Source organism: Cervus canadensis, chromosome 13 (assembly GCF_019320065.1).
Source record: "Cervus canadensis isolate Bull #8, Minnesota chromosome 13, ASM1932006v1, whole genome shotgun sequence".
Classification (NCBI taxonomy): domain Eukaryota; kingdom Metazoa; phylum Chordata; class Mammalia; order Artiodactyla; family Cervidae; genus Cervus; species Cervus canadensis.
Window position 1 is genome coordinate 66,030,185 of NC_057398.1, and position 19,024 is coordinate 66,049,208.

The window sequence follows — 19,024 nt, forward strand, 5'->3', positions numbered from 1 at the left end:
TTTGTTGTTGTTCAGTTGCTAACTTGTGTCTGACTCTTTGTGACCCCATGGACTGCAGTATACCATGCTTCCCCGTCCTTTAATATCTCCCGGAGTTTGCTCAAATTCATGTTTATTGAGTCAATGATGCTATCTAATCATCTCATCCTCTGCCATTCCTTTCTCCTTTTGCCTTCAATCTTTCCCAGCATCAGGATCTTTTCTGATGTGTCAGCTCGTCGCATCAGGCTGCCAAAGTACTGGAGTTTCAGTTCAACATCAGTCCTTCCAACAAATTTCAGAGTTGATTTCCTTTAGGATTGTCTTCTTTGATCTCCTTGCAGTCCAAAAGGACTCTTAAAAAAGGCTTATCCAGCACCACAATTTGAAAGCATAAGTTCTTTGGTGATCAGCCTTCTTTATGCTCCAATTCTCAAATCCATATATGACTACTGGAAAAATTAATTTTCTAATTTTTCAGCTCTACGACTGACCTTGCCTTTAACTGTATTTTGACACCATTACTGAACCAATATTAGTGGGGCACTTTTAAGAGATTTAAACTAAATGATCTACAATTTTCAGCCCTTTGACTGTTACAAGCAATAGATTACTGATGCTATATCTCACTGCATTAAGTATCATTACTCCCAAGGTGTGGAGAAATGGTACCCCCTTCTACACTGTTGGTGGTAATATAAATTGGTGCAGCCACTATGGAGAGCAGTTTGGAGGCTCCTTAAAAGGTAAAAATAGAATTACCACATGATCCAGCAATCCCACTCCTAGACATGTATCTGGAGAAAACTCCAATTTGAAAAGATACATGCACCTCAATATTCATAGCAGCACTGTTTACAATAGTAAAGACATGTAAGCAACCTAAATGAATGGATAAATAAGATATAGTATGCAATGGAATACTACTCAGCCATAAAAATAATGAAATAATGTCATTTGCAGCAATATGGATGGAGCTAGACATGATCACACTAAGTGAAGTCAAAGAAAGACAAGATGGCAAATCTGCCATCTTTTCGAGTGCACCATGTCTGGTTCATCCAGTGTCGCAGTTATGAAAAAAGTGGTTCAACAGCTCCGGCTGGAGGCCGAGCTCAATCGGGTGAAGTTCTCCCAGGCAGTTGCAGATTTGAAACAGTTCTGTCTGCAGAATGCTCAACATGACCCTCTGCTGACTGGCGTATCTTCAAGTGCAAATCCCTTCAGGCCCCAGAAAGTCTGTTCCTTTTTGTAGTAAGACGAATCTTGACAAGGTTTTCCAAACCACTTTTCATAAACCAGTGAATATTCAAAGGAAAGCTAAATTTGAAGCCTGTACAAAAGCCTCTCTGTAACGTGCCATACTATACAAACTTGTACTTTTTCAGTCCTTAATGTCTACCTCTCTGAATATTCATAATTTTCTGTTTCACAAGGGTAATTATTTTATATACACTGATGGCAGCATACAATAAAATAATTAGTAATAAAAAAAGACAAGTAGTATGATATCACTTACATGTGGAATCTAAAATATGATACAAATGGACTCATTTACAAACAGAAAGAGACTCACAGATGTACAGAACAAACTTGGTTTATTTGGAGTTTGGGATTAGCAGATACAAACTACTATACATGAAACAGATAAACAACAATGGCTTACTGTATAGCCTAGGAAAATATATCCAATATCTTATAATAAACTATAATAGAATAGAAAAAAAAAGAATCATTACCCTTAAAATAAAAAACTTAATTTACCTCCAAAGAGAGACTGTTTTTGGTAATTGCTGTAAAATTGAGTGTTCATGTCCTCCTCAAACTCATAAGTTGAAATTCTAATTCCAGCATGACAGTACTAAGAGTGAGACCTTTGTGGGGGTGACTAGGACCTTACTCAAAAAAGACCTCAGAGACTGCTTTTCTTCCCACCACATGAAGATGCAATATGAAGACTCAGGTATTTGAAGCAGGAAGCAGGCTCTCACCAGACACTGAGTCTACCGGTGCCTTCATCTTGGACTTCCTAGACTTCAGAGCTATCAGGAATAAATCCGTCTATAGGACACCTAGTATACGTCATTCTCCTGTAGCAGCCTTAATGGACTAAGCCATCATTTGTGTGGGAAATAAAGTTCAGTATCTTCTGAGGAGACTCTGACTCTCCTAATGTATCATAAAACCCTGACTTCCTTGAATTCCTCTGCAGTGAGATAGTCAAGTAGTACTGGATGCTCTGATATAAGTATAAATCCAGTAGATAGTACTGGGGATAAATAAAAGGTTCTTTTTTTAACGTGTTTGGGGTGAAGTTTAGGAAAATACTATTGTAACAGGAAAATTTACAGAATAGTCAAAATTTCTCAAATTCAGCTGCAAAATGGCTGAAGAGTGAATACAGAAAAGTGAACCACATTCTTCTATAGATCTCTCTGCAGTGCACATAACAAAAATTGCTTTCTTTCAAATCAGGTAAAAGAATTTGGTTACGTCAATTACAAAATTTGCTTTTCCCCTTTTCTGCTATAGTAAGAGAAATTTTATTTTTTAATGGCCCATGGTATATGTTTAAGGCAGACATGCCACAGTACATTGAATTTATATCAATAAACTGAGCTTGCGTTCTCTAACTCTCCTATTAGCATCTCGGAAAACAGCTATTAAACTGTAGCCTCTTGAGGCTGGCCAGGAGAAGGGGACAAGATGGAAAAAGCCACCATCTATGGAACTGAGAGGAGGAAGATCCAATATTTATGATTTTTTTATTTGCGTGATGCTTTTACCTTCTTATACTAATTCCATGTTCTCCATTAACCAATTGATTCTGTGAGAAGGTGTGTAACTTGACTGAGGTCAAAAGGTAGCTAACAAACACCAGTGCCCCAGCATTGATCTTTGGCCTTTTCCACTAGGCGAGTCCACTAAAAACACAAAATAAAAAATAACCCCCAAAGCAACACCTTCCCCCAAACACCTTTCCCTTCTATAGGGGTTTATCAAGAGGCCATTTGCTAGGTAGGTCCGACCTGTCGGGACGGCAACCTTGGTTCTGCAAATCTCTCACCAGGCTGCAGCCTGCTTAAAGGAGAGACCACACTGCCCTGGCCAGGGGCCAACACTGCGGGGCCGTCGAGGAGCACCCAGTGCGCGCTCTGGGGACTGAGGTCCCAGAGCCTCCGCGCAGGTGCGCGCGCACCTGTCTCCTGCCGCGTGCGCGCTGCGCGTGGAGGGCGGGTCGGGGGTGGGGGGGGGAAGGAGGATGAGGTACGTGCTCCCGCGCGTGCGCCGGGCAAAGCTTCCCCGTACGTGCGTCGTACGTGGGCGCGCCGTCCCCGCGCCTTGTGAGTTGCGGGCCGGGAGTCGGCCCCGCGCGCCAAGTGGGTGTCTGGGCGGGGCGTTTCCCGGGCGGGCGCGGCGCCCCCTGGTGGCGGGCGGCGGCGGCGGCGCGCGCGGTCAGGCGTTCTCCGCGGGCAGCCCGCGGCGGGGCCTTGCCTCCTAGCGCGGGGTCCTCGGCGGCCTGGGTGGCTCCTTCCCCCGCTGCTGTCGTAGGCGCGGACGGCTGCCAGTGCGGCTGCAGTTGGCTCGCGGCGGCGGCGGCGGCGGCGGCGGCGGCCGAGGCAGAGGGGCGGGGAGGGGGGGGGGTCTGAGGCGACAGCCGAAGGGGGCGGCGGGCGCGGCGGCGGCGGCGGGGCCCGGGGCCGGCGGCGGCGAGGGGGGCGAAGATGGCGGACGTGCTCAGCGTCCTGCGACAGTACAACATCCAGAAGAAGGAGATTGTGGTGAAAGGGGACGAAGTGATCTTCGGCGAGTTCTCCTGGCCCAAGAATGTGAAGACCAACTATGTAGTTTGGGGGTGAGTCTGCTGCGGCCGGGGGCAGGGCTGGGCGCCCCCGGGGCCACCCCCTCTCTCCCAACCCCTCCCCCCCGCTCCCCTTGGGTATGGAGGGAAACGGGTGCTCCGGGGAAAAGTTTTCCCGGGAGCAGAAGTTGCAGCCCGTCTGTGAGGGGGGCGCCGGAGGAGCGGCGTCCGGAGGGGTCTCTCCTCCGCGGCTCCGTGTGGAGGTCGCTGGCCCTGTGTGTGGAGAGCCGGCCGGGTGCATAGGTGCATATGAAGGAGCGCCCCGCCGGGTCCTCGGGCGGCTCGTTTTGTCCTTTAGTTTGTTTTTTTAAATCTCTCTCGGAGGCTGTTCTGCGATGGTCTCTGCTGGCCCTTTGCAGCTCCCGGTCGGTTCCGTCTCCTTTAGCGATTCCCTCAAGCAGAGAGAGACGGGAACCCACTCCGTCAGGTTAGGACGGGAAAGAGATTTCGGCGACCTGGGACGAGTCGTCGGAATCTGTTGGAGGTGAAGGCAGGGGTCTCCCTCAGGGAGAAAGTTCCTGCTGAAATGAAGTCAACTTTGCCGTTCTAAGTGGGGAACGAATGGAGTGTGCGATTGGGGGCAGATGTGCGTGAAGAGAGTGTGTCTGGGAATGTGGATCCCGGTGGGGGTTGCCCAAGTTTCAGTCCTGAAGGAAGACACCCAAAGGGAGGTCTGTGGGTAACCTACATGGGAAAAGTATCTGAAAAAGAAGATATATGCATATATATTGCAAAAGGAAAAAAAGGTCTGATCATCGTGAGGGGCTTTTTGAGTGAGCCCTCTCAGCGGCGTTTCCTTTGGATAGCTAGAACCCTAGACAGAAACATCCGTACTTATTTTGCTTGATTGAATGAGAGCAGTGGGCTTTAGGAAGAGTTGATGAAAAGCTAGGGGAAGTTTAGTTCCTTGGTTTTTATTTATTTATTTTTTTGCATCATGGGCTTACGGTTTAATTAGCTTTGTGAAGATGGGTAAAATCATTCTGAGTTTTCTGTGTTTTTTTTTTTTTCCCTTTCAAAAAGAATTTGCACAGGCAGATTTACATTTTAAAAACAAATTAACAGTTTATGTGAAGAAAAGTCTATTTGATTTGGGGAGTACCAAGCTGGAAGAGGTTAGGAGTCCTCTGCCCCACACATTCTGTAGGAGCTCGGCCTGATTGAATTTTTAACTGATTGGTTTTTCTTTAAAAAATGGTTGAATATTCACAGCGTAAGGCTGTTCAATCCGAGAACTGGAAAAAATTTTGAGAACCTGGGTCGGTGCCTCAAAGGAGGTTATCTCAGTCAGAGTGGAAGAGATGACACATAACTTGATAAGAATCGAATTCCAGTCCCTAAAGAGAGCAATCACTTCTAGCTGGGAAAGTTTTCATAGAAGTGTGTTTGACCTATGGACATGCTAGGTTTTTCTTGAATAAATGAATGAACAAATGTTAAGGGATGGATAGGAATTCTGAGGGCGAAGTAGTGGGCTAGGTCTTTCCAGCTGAGGGAACTGCATACTTAAAGACTTGAGAGCTGGAAAGGAAATGTTTTGATAGCTGAGTGAAGTCAGTAGTAAGAAAAGAGTGCTTAGAACAGTAGATTTCAAACTTTCGCAGCAGTGAATCACAACAGTATATGTATTTTCATTGAGTGTTATTCTCTGTGTATATGGAAATGCAAACATACGCATGAAATTAATATTTACCCTTTCTGAATGCAGTGCATTGTTTTTTATAATATATCATGAAGAGATACAACTTGTTACTCATGTATTATATACGTCATAGTACAGTGATTGATAAGTGATATGTGGTTTGAAGTATACTGATTTAGAGAAAAACTGGAAATAGAGGCTAGAAAAATAAGTTTGGGACTGATTATATTGGGCCATATTCAGATGAATTTAAGCAATATGTTGATATTTCTAGGTGGGGAGAATGTAATAGGACAGTCAGATTGGACACTAACATTTGTTGAGCAAGTAGTATTATGTATTTGCATGAAAGAGCTTGCACTCCTGGACGACTTAGTTTTATCACAGGTAGAATTAGTTTTGGTTTTACATCACTTTTTGAGAGAAGTCGTAAGAATCATATCTCTGAAGTTAACTGTAGTAATAAAGAATGTTGGTAAGGGTGTTTTCTCAGCAGAATCTTACTTAGAAAACATGGTACATTTCTTGCAAGTTTAGCCTAAGTGACGAGTGTGTTTCTTTTAATCAGTTTGCTTCTCTTATGGATCCTTCCTAACTGTTTAGGTTTCTCTATTGACAAAGCCCAGAAGCTAATTTGTACCAAATTCTAAAAAGTCTGTAGTAATAAAGTTTGAATAGTACTTTCCTTACCTCTTGCTTTTTGTCATTGTTTCCATTTGTGTCCCTTTTGCCCAAATGACATTTTCACTTATTAGGTTTCATACTCTTAAGAATATCTTTTGTTGGATAGCAGTGTGTGTAGATAATACTATGTGATTAAGCCCAAGGAGTTGTATTAGAATTGTGAGTAAAAATCTTGTTTTAATCATTTCAGGACTGGGAAGGAAGGCCAACCTAGAGAGTACTACACATTGGATTCGATCTTATTTCTGCTAAATAATGTGCACCTATCTCATCCTGTCTATGTCCGACGTGCAGCTGTAAGTAGAATTCATTTAGAGACTTGTTTTGAATTTGATAGTTGATCCTATTTAGTGATAACTTCCCTGATGAGTTTCAGATCAAAAGAATGAAAGGTTTATCTGTAAGAAAGTCTCCTGGAGGGTCAAAAATAGATCAATTTAATTTATGTGGATTTTTTAAAATTTGTGATTTTTTTCTTTTTTTAAACTTGTGAGTTGCGGGTAATGTTTATAGCAGTAGGAGTTTGAGAGTTGTTTTTTAGGGATGTTTTAAAAATTAAGTAAGCCTGTGGGAAGATCCTGATATTCAGAACTCTAGTTTCAGTTCAGTTCAGTTCAGTTCAGTTCAGTTGCTCAGTCGTGTCCGACTGTTTGTGATTCCATGGACTGCAGCACTCCAGGCCTCCCTGTCCATCACCAACTCCCGGAGCCTACTCAAACTCATGTCTGTCGTACCGGTGATAGCCATCCAACCATCTCATCCTCTGTCATCCCCTTTTCCTCCCACCTGCAATCTCTCCCAGCATCAGGGTCTTTTCCGTTGAGTCGGTTCCTCACATCAGGTGGCCAAAGTATTGGAGTTTCAGCTTCAGCATCAGTCCTTCCAATGAATATTCAGGACTGATCTCCTTTAGGATGGACTGGTTGGATCTCCTTGCAGTCCAAGGGACTCTCAAGAGTCTTCTCCAGCACCGCAATTCAAAAGCATCAATTCTTTGGAACTCAGCTTTCTTTATAGTCCAGCTGTCACATCCATACATGACTACTGGAAAAACCATAGCTTTGAGTAGATGGATCTTTGTTGGCAAAGCAATATCTCTGCTTTTTAATATGCTGTCTAGGTTGGTCATAGCTTTTCTTGCAAGGAGCAAGCGTCTTTTAATTTCATGACTGTAGTCACCATCTGCAGTGATTTTGGAGCTCTAGTTTAATCTCAAAGAAAAAAAGGATTTTTTGGCATCAAAAAGAGTCAAGTTAGTAGACAGCTTTCCCTCCTCCCCCCTTTTTTTCCTTTTTTCAGGGATTAGAGTCCCTACTACTGGACTGCTGGGAACCTAGTAGACGGCTTTTTAAGATGAATTTTTAATCAACAAACATTTTTCATTATTGATAAATTTATTTGTTTTCAGATGCTTGAAATGTGCCTGCTTTCTGCCTCAAAGTGCTTGAACACTGCTTCTCTGAACAAGAAATATATATTTAGTGTCAAGTGTGTATTGAAAAATGCAATATGTGGGGTGAAATTATTTGTGACTTGGGAAATTGTGGTATAAAATAGAAGCATCGTGCTCTATAAAGCTATGTTAACTCAGATCTTTAAAAATGAAATCAGGCACTCATTAGAATGCTTTGTTGAATAGGTCCATTCATTTTGAGCTGATAAAGATAGTCCAGACTCTTAGTTTAGGTTTACATTATATTTCTGGGGAATGACTATAGCACATAACTGATGCCCTAATTGTTACTGTGGTCCTTAGGACCTTTGGTCGCATAAGGTTTAACTATCATTTCTCTTGAATATTTGCTAGATTGAAAGGGTAGAATTTGGAAAGTAGGGTTCTACAAAATTTTTAACTCCTTTGTTGCTTTTTCTTTTGAGCAGACTTTCTGAAACAACTTTTCCTGACTCATAGCCCGTATTTTCTGTTGGTGATAACGTAATACATAATTCATTAGTGACTGAATAATCAAGTGTATTTTCAAACTTAGATATAGTAATTTAAAGAAAATTCAAATCTTTTAACTGTTAATGGTAGTCCATGTAGACTAGTTTTTAAAAACAAGCCCAAAACCTGTGCACTCTTACTTGTTTATACTCACAAGCAGAAATTAAAATATAACCTAACTTTTAAAAAACAAATTAATTTCAAGTGATTAAATATTGTTTATCTCGTATCATCAAGGTGTATGTGCAGAATATTTGGTGCAGTAAAATATGGTCAGTATTCAGTATAAGGTAATTACCCAAAATATTAAGGGTGCTTATTCATTGTTGCCTACAGAGAGTAACAGTTTATAACTATAATCCTGTAACCAGCTTTTCCCTGTGCCCTGCCATTGTTTGTTTGCATTACATTCCCCACAAACTGGGGAAAACTGTAGTAATGACAGAATTCATTGAGTTTATCATCCAAGGACGACTTGGTGCCTAAAGTATACAGTTTTATTTGTTTTGCTCACCTCTTTACAAATTGCTAACAGAGAATAAAGGAAACCTACTCATTTAGCACAATAGGCAAATTTTCCAGATGTAATTTTTCACTCTTTTTCTCCTGCTTACAAAATTTATACACACTCAAGGGTAAGAAAAGAGATGTAGAAAGTAAACAGCTGTCATTAACATTTTACTGTATAGTCTCCTAAATTTTTTCCCATGCCTAAATAACACATACCTGTTTTTTAGTCATTTTCTTTATTGAAGTATAGTCAGCATGCAATAGTAGTTTCAGGTGTACAACATAGTGACTCTACATTTTATACATTGTGACTTGATGACCACAGTGAGTCTAGCTGGTAGCTGTCTGTCATCATACAACATCTTTACAGTATTATTGGCTATACTCCTTATGCTATGCATTACATTCCCATGACTTCATAATCGGATTGATTGTTGTTTGATGTTGAGTTGTGTGAGTTATTCTATTTTGGAGGCTAATCCCTTATTGAATATATTGTTTGCAAATATCTTCTGCCATTCAGGAGGTTGCCTTTTCATTTTGTTGATGGTTTCCTTTATGGTGCAAAAGCTTTTTAATTTGATGTAGTCCATTTGTTTATTTTTTTATTTTGTTGCCCTTACCTGAGGAGGCAGATCCAGAAAAATACTGCTAAGATTCATGTCAAAGAACACACTGCCTGTATTTTCTCCTGGAGTTTTATTGTTGTATTTAATCCATTTTGAGTTTGTTTTTGTATATGTTATAAGAAAGTGGCCCAGTTTGATTCTTGTTCTTGTAACAGTCCAGTTTTCCAAGCACCATTTATTGAAAAGCCTGTCTTTTCCCCAGTGTATATTCTTGGGACATGTACTTACTGTTAATTATGAAAATTTAGTTCTAGTGGCTAATTTAGTTTATTTGAAAGAGTTCAAGTACCATATTTTGAGGAGGTGTGGTTAGGGTGTGAGAAACAAAGGCACTTTGGAAACCTTAAATAAAATGAGCAGTCTATGGGACTAAATCCAAAACATCATGAGTAGAATTAATAAATACTTAGAATAATCCAAGGGAAAAAATAAGAATATAGTTGGTATTTTGAAGAGGGTTAGGGTTATTGTTTCATTTCTAATGGTTATCTTTTGTATATGTTACTGGAATTTTGAGACGTTACCAAAAATTAATATGCTTAAACATTTTCAAGATTTTATTAGATTTTTTCTGTCTGGTTATTTTCTAGAAATATGATTCTAATATATGTTGCCAGATAAGTTGGAATAAAATTCAGGTGTTAAATGTTGTTTAACTTTACTAAAGTTTCTTATAATTGTTATTGATTTGATATCTATTTAAAAATTTTGGCTTTAGACCGAAAATATTCCAGTAGTTAGAAGACCTGACCGAAAAGATCTACTCGGATATCTCAATGGTGAAGCATGTGAGTAATTTTTAAGTTGCTCTCACTCTTAAACAGGCATTGGTTTCCACTCCCTGTGAAATAAGAATCAGTGGGGAGAGATTGTGAATGCTCATTATAAACTTCCCCTACCTGCAACTCTGTCCACACGCTGCTCTCTCTTTCCTGTTACCATGTATGTACTTTACTCCTAGGACCAGCTAGCCCTTCCCTGCATATGGAGTCCATCGCCTTTTGCTCTCTCAAGAGACTTTTCCTTTGTAAATTTTGCTTCTCTCTTACATCATCAGTTCTCTTCTGAATCATTCCCTTTAGGATGTACACAGTAATATCTCTCATTAAAAACTTTTTTTAAACTCCCTCCTTCCTATTTGCTGGGCTTCCCAGGTGGCGCTAGTGGTAAAGAACCTGCCTGCCAATTCAGGAGACATAACATGCAGGTTCTATCTCTGGGTAGGAAAGATCCCCTGAGGAGGAAATGGAAACCCACTCCAGTATTCTTGCCTGGAGAATCCCATGGACAGAGGAGCCTGGCGATACAGTCCATGGGGTCACAAAAAGTGGAGCACAATTGAGTAGACTTAGCACACGCGCGCTTCCTGTTCTCTGCTGCTCCAGTTTTCTTCTTTTTGTTACAAAATTCTTTGCAAGAGTTGCATGGTATCACTGCTTCCTCTTTACCTCTGATTCTCTCTTGAGTCTACTTTAGCCTAACTTTCTTCCTCACTGTCTCACTCAAATCACTCTTATAAGGTCAATGCTGACGCATGATTGGCAGATCCTTTGGTCTCTGCTTTTCACAGCTAACCTGACCTCACTAGCACTTGATGCTGTTGACTACTTACTCCCCTTTGGAAAGCTTTTCTTGACTTGCCATTTGGGGCAACAGACTCTTGAGGTTCTCTTTCTACTCATTGTTCACCTTGCTTTTTTTTTCCCTTGATTCCTTATCTCCAACATTGACGTATTACTGAGCTTCACATTTATAAATTGACTGTCAGCATCTTCTCTTGGGTATTGAACAGGCGTCTGAAATGTAACATTTCTTAAATAGAGTGCCGACTCCCTCTTTTCCTTCTCGCCACAGACAAGGAAAGAGTAGGTCTGGTCTCCCAGTGTTCCCATCTCAGCAAATGGTCCCCCATTCATGTAGTGGCTTAGGCTGCAAACCCTGGAGAAATCTTTGATTCCTATACCGTCACAGCTCACATCCTTTACACCAGCTCCACCAGCCAAGTCCTTTCTTAATCTTTGAGAGCATGACAGGTTCTTGGCATCGGATGACCACCCGGATCCACCTTCTTCCTGTGACCATTGCACAGCCCTCTTGAGGGTCCTTGCTGTTCGTTTCCTACCGTGTAGTCTCTGAGCACCACTTAGAGGGGCCTGTTTTTGAAGAGCATCTGAACTTGATCCTGTCACTCACCTGCTCAAGGCGGTCCTGCGCCTTCCCATCACACTTGGAATACAGCTCACCCTCCTTCCCTGACCTGCACAGCCATGCTTCTGCTCGTCTCTGTGACCTCTTGGGCTCCCAGTCTCCCTGGTTCTTGTAGCTTTTCTGACTTGAGATCCTGTGCACTTGCCGTTCCCTCTGTGTTACGCTTTGTTTCACGTTGTCACGTGGCTCACTACTCGCCACCTGATTCAGAGCTGTGTGCTAAAGTTGATCCCTCGTGAATTAGTACATACATTTATATTTTTATTTATGTTTTCTTACACTTCTACATACCTACATTGTATTATGTGGGAGTATGTTCCTTGTAGCTGATTTCCGTCAGATTGTAACTTAAATGGTCAAAAATAGTTTGACCTCTTAACATACTTTCTATTACAGGTCAATCTTTTATAATAAAATGCTTTTGCAAACTTGCTTTAAAACTTAGTTTTTTAAGAGACATAATCCTATATTAAGTAAGAAATGTAATAGATCTTGAGTATTTCCCTTGCATTAATTTCTAATCTACATATTCAAATATTTATCCTCTCACGTATCTTTTTAAATCTTCAGCAACATCAGCCAGTATAGACAGAAGTGCCCCTCTAGAAATAGGTCTGCAGAGATCTACTCAAGGTATGTCTTGTTTCATGTTTATACTGAACTTTCAAACACCTATCCCCAAACTGTACATTAATTTCTTTTTTTCTTACAGTCAAACGAGCTGCAGATGAAGTTTTGGCAGAAGCAAAAAAACCACGAATTGAGGTAATAGGACTTTATTTTTAAAGTGATTCTTTTTTTTTTTTAAATGGAGATTGAAATTGTGTAGTAGTAAGAATTCTTTGCTCATCGTAGTCCTAAGAGCTTTTTTTCTTGAAAAGTGGTTATATTGACAGTTGATTAATAAGTAGCTTGAGCTCTTACATTCTATAAGATCTCTCACATACAGGCTGCATGATGGACAAATTATTTTCTTTGCCTTTATATCCTTATTGATGAAAGTGTTGGACTAGATGGTTGTCAGAGCCTTTTTCTATAAAGGGCCAGAGAGGCCCTCCTTCAGGCTTTTGGGGCCTCGTCTTCATCCAGCCCCTCCCCTCTGCACTGTAGGCAGAGCAGCGCGTCAATGACGAGGCGAGGCTGTACTCCAAAAAACTTCATAAAACGGGCGATGGGCCAGATTTGGCCTTTGTGTTGTGGTTCAGTTTCCCTTGGAATAGGTGATATGGGAGTTTGCTCCCCTCTGAAGAGCTGTGAACAGTTTCTTTTTCCAATGTTGACTTATCAGGTTAGATGATTTGGTAGTATTTTATAGCCAGCAAGTGGAATATTACTGTTGGTAAACAAGGACAGTTCATGTTGAATAGAACCCTGTAAGAAATGCAGTAAATGTTGAAAAGATAATTTATTGACTAGCTCAGTTGTCTTAAAACTTTATGAAGTTTTAAAATGTTAGAAATTTAAATTGTATAATTATAGTACTGTTTATTTAAGTTTGTAACAAGCATCAGATCAGTTACATATAAACACTCTGAAAATGGAAGATCATGCATTAGAGGCTTGCTTAAAATCTGAGAAATGATTAAATCGGCTGTAAATAAATGACCAGTATAGGAATAACACTTGTAATCACTGGTAGGGTTAACATTACTAGAAACTGTAAGTCTTTTCATTTGACACTTGTGTAACAATCAAATAGTTTACCTTTTGCCTGCTTCATGAACAGCAAAGCATCCACAGTTGGAGAAGGATAAGGAAAGTAACTCTTAGGAGCAAGGTTGGTTGTTAAATATATACAGTAGAATCACTGACAAAATATGATGCCAAGATTATGTATTTTTGCTTCAGTGTACTCTGAGACTTGACTTTTCAGATAATGATAGAGATAATTAGCTCATTGTTATTATTCTGTGCTAGGTGATACTCTGTGTACTTCATGTACATTATTAACTCCTGTAATCCTCACCATCACCTCCTGAAGTTGGCAGTACCACACATGTCATCTGTGAGCTCACAGGCTCAGAGAGCAGTGACTTGCTGGGGTGCACATAACTGGGATTAGAGCCCAGGCAGTCTGGCTCCTGGCTGTTCCCCTCTGCTGGGTACAGATTTTGTGGCAGCAAAACTGAAATTTTCCACAACTGTTTGTGTGTGAAAGGAGGTTGTAACACATTGTGTACAAAATAAGTGAATTTAAAGATATGGTTTATTGGGGAAAAACTGAAATTCATGATTTAATTATTTGAAAAAGTTGAATGTATCAGAATTGAAGAATTGCTAGGATTCTGATAACTTTAAAAACCAACAAGAAATAGCATAATAGAATTCTTTCCAGAGTATTTGTAGAGTTAGAATGAACTACATAAATAGCCATATTACACACGGAGAGTTTTCAGTTCATTAAATATCTGTTGAGGGCCTGCTAGGCACTGTGCTAACAGCGAGAAACTTTGGGATCTGGTTGAAACCTAGGCTGCAGTTGTCTTTAAAATCAGTCTCTTAAGGAACTTGAGTAATATGTGTTAAACCTTTATTTTAGGTGTATTTAACACATTTGTTGAGATATTAATCTTTGCATTCACCCCGGCAAGATGGCTGTTTTGAGTTTAACATGGTTAGAGCATGACATTTCTCTGGATCTGTAGAATCTACTGATGGAATTTATACAATTTCATATTCGTTAGCCATAGACACTGACTCTGGCTCTCAGTTTTCTCATTTGTTGAATGTAGGCATTAAACTAGATCAGAGTTAGTATGTTTTGTTTTTTAAGTAACCATTCCTTTTCAGACTTAACTTTTACCTGAGATTCTAATACCTAAATAAGGTAGAAGCTGAGTTGCAAAGGTTGAAGTCAGGTATGAAGTGGCTCATGGGCACTTTGTAGGAAGTGCCTGGTGTTCTGAAGAAGGTCCTTTGAAAAACATTCAGCTTTCACTTCTGGTGTTGTTCTGTGTTGAAAGAGTCAGGACCTGGGGCAACATATGAAAACCATCTGGATCCAAGGTGAAAGTCTTGACTGTGGTGAAGGCTTCTCATCAGTTCAGTTCAATCACTTGGTCGTGTCTGACTCTTTGTGACCCTATGGACTGCAGCACGCCAGGCCTCCCTGTCCTTCACCATCTCCCGGAGCTTGCTCAAACTCATGTCCATTGAGTCCGTGATGCCATCCAACTATCTCATCCACTGTCATCCCCTTCTCCCACCTTCAATCTTTCCCAGCATCAGGGTCGTTTCCAGTGAGTCAGTTCTTCGCATCAGGAGGCCAAAGTATTGGAGTTTTAGCTTCAGCATCAGTCCTTCCAATGAACATTTAGGACTGATAAAATTTAGCTATACACTTTTCTGAGGAGAAGGAATTTTTTGTTGTATATTATCTTTCTGAGTAAGAGTAGCTATGATATATTATAAAAGAAGCCTTAGTCATAGGAAAAACTTAATAAAGTTTATTTGTAATTTTTCAGTTCTAATCTTAGGTGCTCCAGCATACATTTGTTATTGTTTTTATGTTCAGTTCAATCGCTTAAGTCGTGTCTGACTCTTTGTGACCCCCTGGACTGCAGCACGCCAGGCTTCCCTGTCCATCACCAACTCCCAGAGTTTACTCAAACTCATGTCCATCGAGTCGGTGATGCCATCCAACCATCTCATCCTCTGTCATCCCTTTCTCCTCCTGCCTTCAATCTTTCCCAGCATCAGGGTCTTTTCCAATGAGTCGGTTCTTTATGTAACTAAAAGTATTTTAAAATTGACCCAACGCCAGTGATGCCTGGGACTTTATAGGTGGGAACTTTGGTAAAAGTTACGTGCAGTGTTTATGGTGTTTTTGTTGTTCTAAAAGTTAAGTAAAATTTTAAAATATTTACTGACTGATTATTTTCAGGATGAAGAGTGTGTACGCCTTGATAAAGAGAGATTGGCTGCTCGTTTGGAGGGTCACAAAGAAGGGATTGTACAGACTGAACAGATCAGGTAAGAATTTCTTTGGTAGAAAATAGGCAATTTAGGCAGTATATATAAGTATATGTGGAAACAAGGGGTATTAACATGCTGTCTACATATATTGCATTCTTCAGCGTGTCTCCCTGCCCTCAGTTCGAAAGAAGATGCTCGAGTATTTTTTCTGATGGAGGATTGAAAGCCATTGTGCTGCTTATGCTTTGTGGAAGTTTCTTGATTCTGTTACCATATTGATCTTTTTAAAAATTATTCCATAATCCAAGCCACTCATTTATCATGAAATCTCTTGTTGGTTTATAGCAGTGGTCAGCAGACTTTTCCTGTAAAGTACCATATGTTAAATATTTACATTTAATGTGATTATTAACATGCTTAATTCTAGGTCAATAATTTGCTGTTGTTTTCTGTTTGTCTCTTTGTTCTTTCAAAATTTTGTTCCCTGAAACGGAAATTAACTTAATTTTGGACTAAAGGAGTATACGCTGTGATTCTGTTGTATCCTTTTGTTGTCTGAGTAGTGTGCTGCAGTTCTGTTCGGGTGGTTGTTGGGGTTCATTGCGTGTGGCGTGTGGCGTCGCAGCCTGCCGCCTGTGTGCAGTGCAGGGACCTCAGCACGAGGGCTTCCTGTTCTCTCGGCATTGGTGCTGCTCTTGTCATACGTTTTGCTCAATGCTTGTGTCCCAAACACCACAGTGCATTGTTCTTACTCTTGTTTAAACATCTAGGGAAAATTCTGTGTGCTATTTCCATGCCTCTTCTTCCCTGTTGTGGACTTGTGTACCCATTTTTTTTTCTCTTTGGCCTGACTGACTTACTGTTTTTTTTTTTTTAATTTAAAGTTCTTTTAACATTTCTTTCTGTTTAGGACTGCTGCTGTTTCTTTCAACATTTTTATTTCAGAAAAAATCCCCCCCACCTTTTTTTTTTTAATTTTCACTGGATATGGAATCCAGACTACTACTTTTTAAAGTGTGATATACCACTGTCTCCTTGATTGCATTGTTTCTGGTTAAAAATCTGCTGTTACCCCTTTATCTTTTCTTGGCGGCACCTCGTGGCTTGTCAGATCTTTGTTCCCTGATCAGAGATTGAACCTGGGGTCCTTGGCAGTGAAAGCATGGAGTCCTGACCACTGAACCACCGGGGAATTCTCTTTTGTGTCTTTAAATGTGGCTTTTTTCCTTTGACTACTTAAAAAGTTTTCTGTATTGTAGGTTTGGGACTACTTAATTATCACATAACTTGGGAGAGTGTTCTTCATGTTTCTTGTGCTTGAGTTTTTGAGGGGATTTTGGGTCATAATTTTCAGTGAATTTAGAAAAGCTTTGCTTCTGCTTCCTCAGTTTTCTTCCCCCTTTTCTCCCCTTTCTGACCTAATTACTCGTACTCATAATTGTTCAACAGCTCACTTATGTTCTTCTCTTTTTTTTTTGGTTTGATTTTTTTTTTTTTTTTTTTTTTTTTTTGGATAGTTTCTGTAGTTCTGTATGTAATTCATATTTTCTCATGTAATTATATTCATATTGTATTGGTAGTCTTGAACATTGTATTTTTTACCCTTACAAGTTAAATATACAGTCCATGTCTCTCTTTGTTGAATGTATGGAATGGTTGTATTACTTTGATGCCTTTTCCAGTCCTGCAGTTGTTTTCAGTTTAGACTTCTCCTCATTCTGGTTCACATTTTCCTGCTCCTTTATATGCCTTGTACTGTTTGGATACCAGACATGGTGCATCTTATGTTGTTGTGTGCTGGATGTTTTTGTGTTTTTCTAAATTTCCTTTCGTTTTGTTTTGGGACACAGTTAATCCTTTGAAGCAGTTTGTTTCTTTTGAGTCTGGATTTTTTAATTTGAAGAATTGTTGTTTGAACAGTGCGTAGTTAGGGTAGTTACTGCCCACCATTGTTGAGCCAGGACCATTTTGACTGTTACTCCATCTAACGCCCCGTAAATAGGAGGTTTTCAGTCTGGCTGTTGGGACTAGGTTCTGCTCTTCCTCCTGTGTGGGTGCTGGACTCTGTCCCCTCTGGGTGGCTCTGTCCCTCGCTGTAGTTTCCCGCTACTGACGGGCTCAGCAGCCGTCTGCCAGAGCGCTCGAGGGGGCCTGTGCAGCTCTCTCTTCTCAGGCACTCGGGCCTCTGAGTCCCTGTACTCTTTGACCTTGCTGGAATCCCGGCTCTGTTTTCTCAAATCAGGATGTATGGGAAGTTTTGCCTGAGTTCTCTTCCCCGTGCCGTGTTGGGAACTTTCAAGGCTGTAAATTGCAGCCTTCGTAGGGCTTAGTGAAGTCGCTCAGTCGTGTCCAACTCTTTGCGACCGTATGGACTGTTGCCTACCAGGATCATCAGTCCATGGGATTTTCCAGGCAAGAATATTGGAGTGTGTTGCCATTTCCTTCTCCAGGGAATCTTCCCGACACAGGGATCGAACCCCGGTCTCCTGCATTGTAGGCAGACACTTTACTGTCTGAGCTACCAGGGCTTGCTTACTTGGTTTTCATGTGTGAGAGATCATTGTCTTTCATTACTTGATAGCAGATAACGAGTAAACTATTGTTTCATGTATTTGACTGATTGTTTCAAGGTAGGAGGGTTAACCAGTACCTGTTACTTCATCTTGGCTAGAAGTAAAACTCCAGTGCTTGTCCAGTGCACGTTTTGATTATAGTTTAGAAAAGTGCTTGAATTTGGCTCATGGTATGCTGGTGTGCTTTAGATTTTAAGGGAAAGTTGCATAGTATTATATAAAATGAGTCAAATGCTGATACATGTTGAGCATCTGCTATAAAGTACTTTCATATCTAATGAAATAAATAGCATGCTACATAATACTACCATGTTTAAACCTGCAGGAATTGCTGTCTTTTCCCCACATGTTGTTTAAACGTATTTCAAGATTGTCATCTTGTGATTAGAGTAATAATTTTATCAACTGCTGTTAAGGTATCCAAACTCTTTTTCTTGTTTTTACGTTGTGAGAAATGACACTAAACTTATCATTTTAATGAAATCTATACTTTCATTGTTAAGTCTGTTTTCTTTATTACTTCTGAAAGCATAGCTTCTCTTTGCTATTTCAGTGCTTTTTGAAAATGAAGTAAAAGAAGGAAAATGAGTACTTCAAAGTATTGTTTTATCTTCCAGACTTTAAAAGGGGTATATGTTTATGTGACACATAAATGTCTCTGTCAGCTGTAAAATTGATATGTTGTACATTATAACATAGATTTGAAACCTTGAAATAAATTTCAAGAAAACCTAAACGTTGGATTCTTTACGGAATGCAGTTTTTTTCCCCGTCTTTCAAGGTGTTGTGTGCACATGCTTATGGGGATGTTTGTGTGTGTGTGTGTGTGTGTGTGTAATTTGCATGCAGGATGGGGAGGGTTAGCAAATAAAAGTCTCATATAAAAAGCTTTTTTGTGGAGGGAGAGCAGAGAAAGGTTTATTACAGGGCCACACAAGAAGGACAGGTGGCTTGTGCTCAGAAAACCCAAACTCTGATGGGTTTCAGCAAAGTATTTTTAAAGACAGAGTGAGGGAGGGGTGTCCCAGGGTATGTGATCAGCTTGTGCAGAATTTTCTGATTGGTTGATGGTGATCA

The 19,024-nt window shown here is 40.4% G+C and overlaps 2 protein-coding genes across 2 annotated transcripts in view; both read left to right on the forward strand.

Moving 5' to 3' along the window:
* The first annotated feature begins 1,016 nt into the window (after positions 1 to 1,016).
* On the forward strand, positions 1,017 to 1,470 carry LOC122452408 (guanine nucleotide-binding protein G(I)/G(S)/G(O) subunit gamma-5-like). Its single transcript, XM_043485987.1, has one exon. The coding sequence runs from the start codon at positions 1,028 to 1,030 to the stop codon at positions 1,232 to 1,234; it is 207 nt and encodes a 68-aa protein (XP_043341922.1). The 5' UTR covers positions 1,017 to 1,027; the 3' UTR covers positions 1,235 to 1,470.
* Positions 1,471 to 3,501: 2,031 nt separating this feature from the next.
* The window catches only part of CDC73 (cell division cycle 73), a 102,602-nt gene continuing 87,079 nt past the window's right edge, over positions 3,502 to 19,024 (forward strand). The window contains exons 1-6 of the mRNA XM_043484745.1: positions 3,502 to 3,835; positions 6,358 to 6,463; positions 9,970 to 10,039; positions 12,030 to 12,092; positions 12,172 to 12,224; positions 15,343 to 15,431. Of these exons, the coding sequence (XP_043340680.1) occupies positions 3,705 to 3,835; positions 6,358 to 6,463; positions 9,970 to 10,039; positions 12,030 to 12,092; positions 12,172 to 12,224; positions 15,343 to 15,431 (512 nt within the window). The 5' untranslated portion in view covers positions 3,502 to 3,704. The remainder of the gene's footprint in view (positions 3,836 to 6,357; positions 6,464 to 9,969; positions 10,040 to 12,029; positions 12,093 to 12,171; positions 12,225 to 15,342; positions 15,432 to 19,024) is intronic.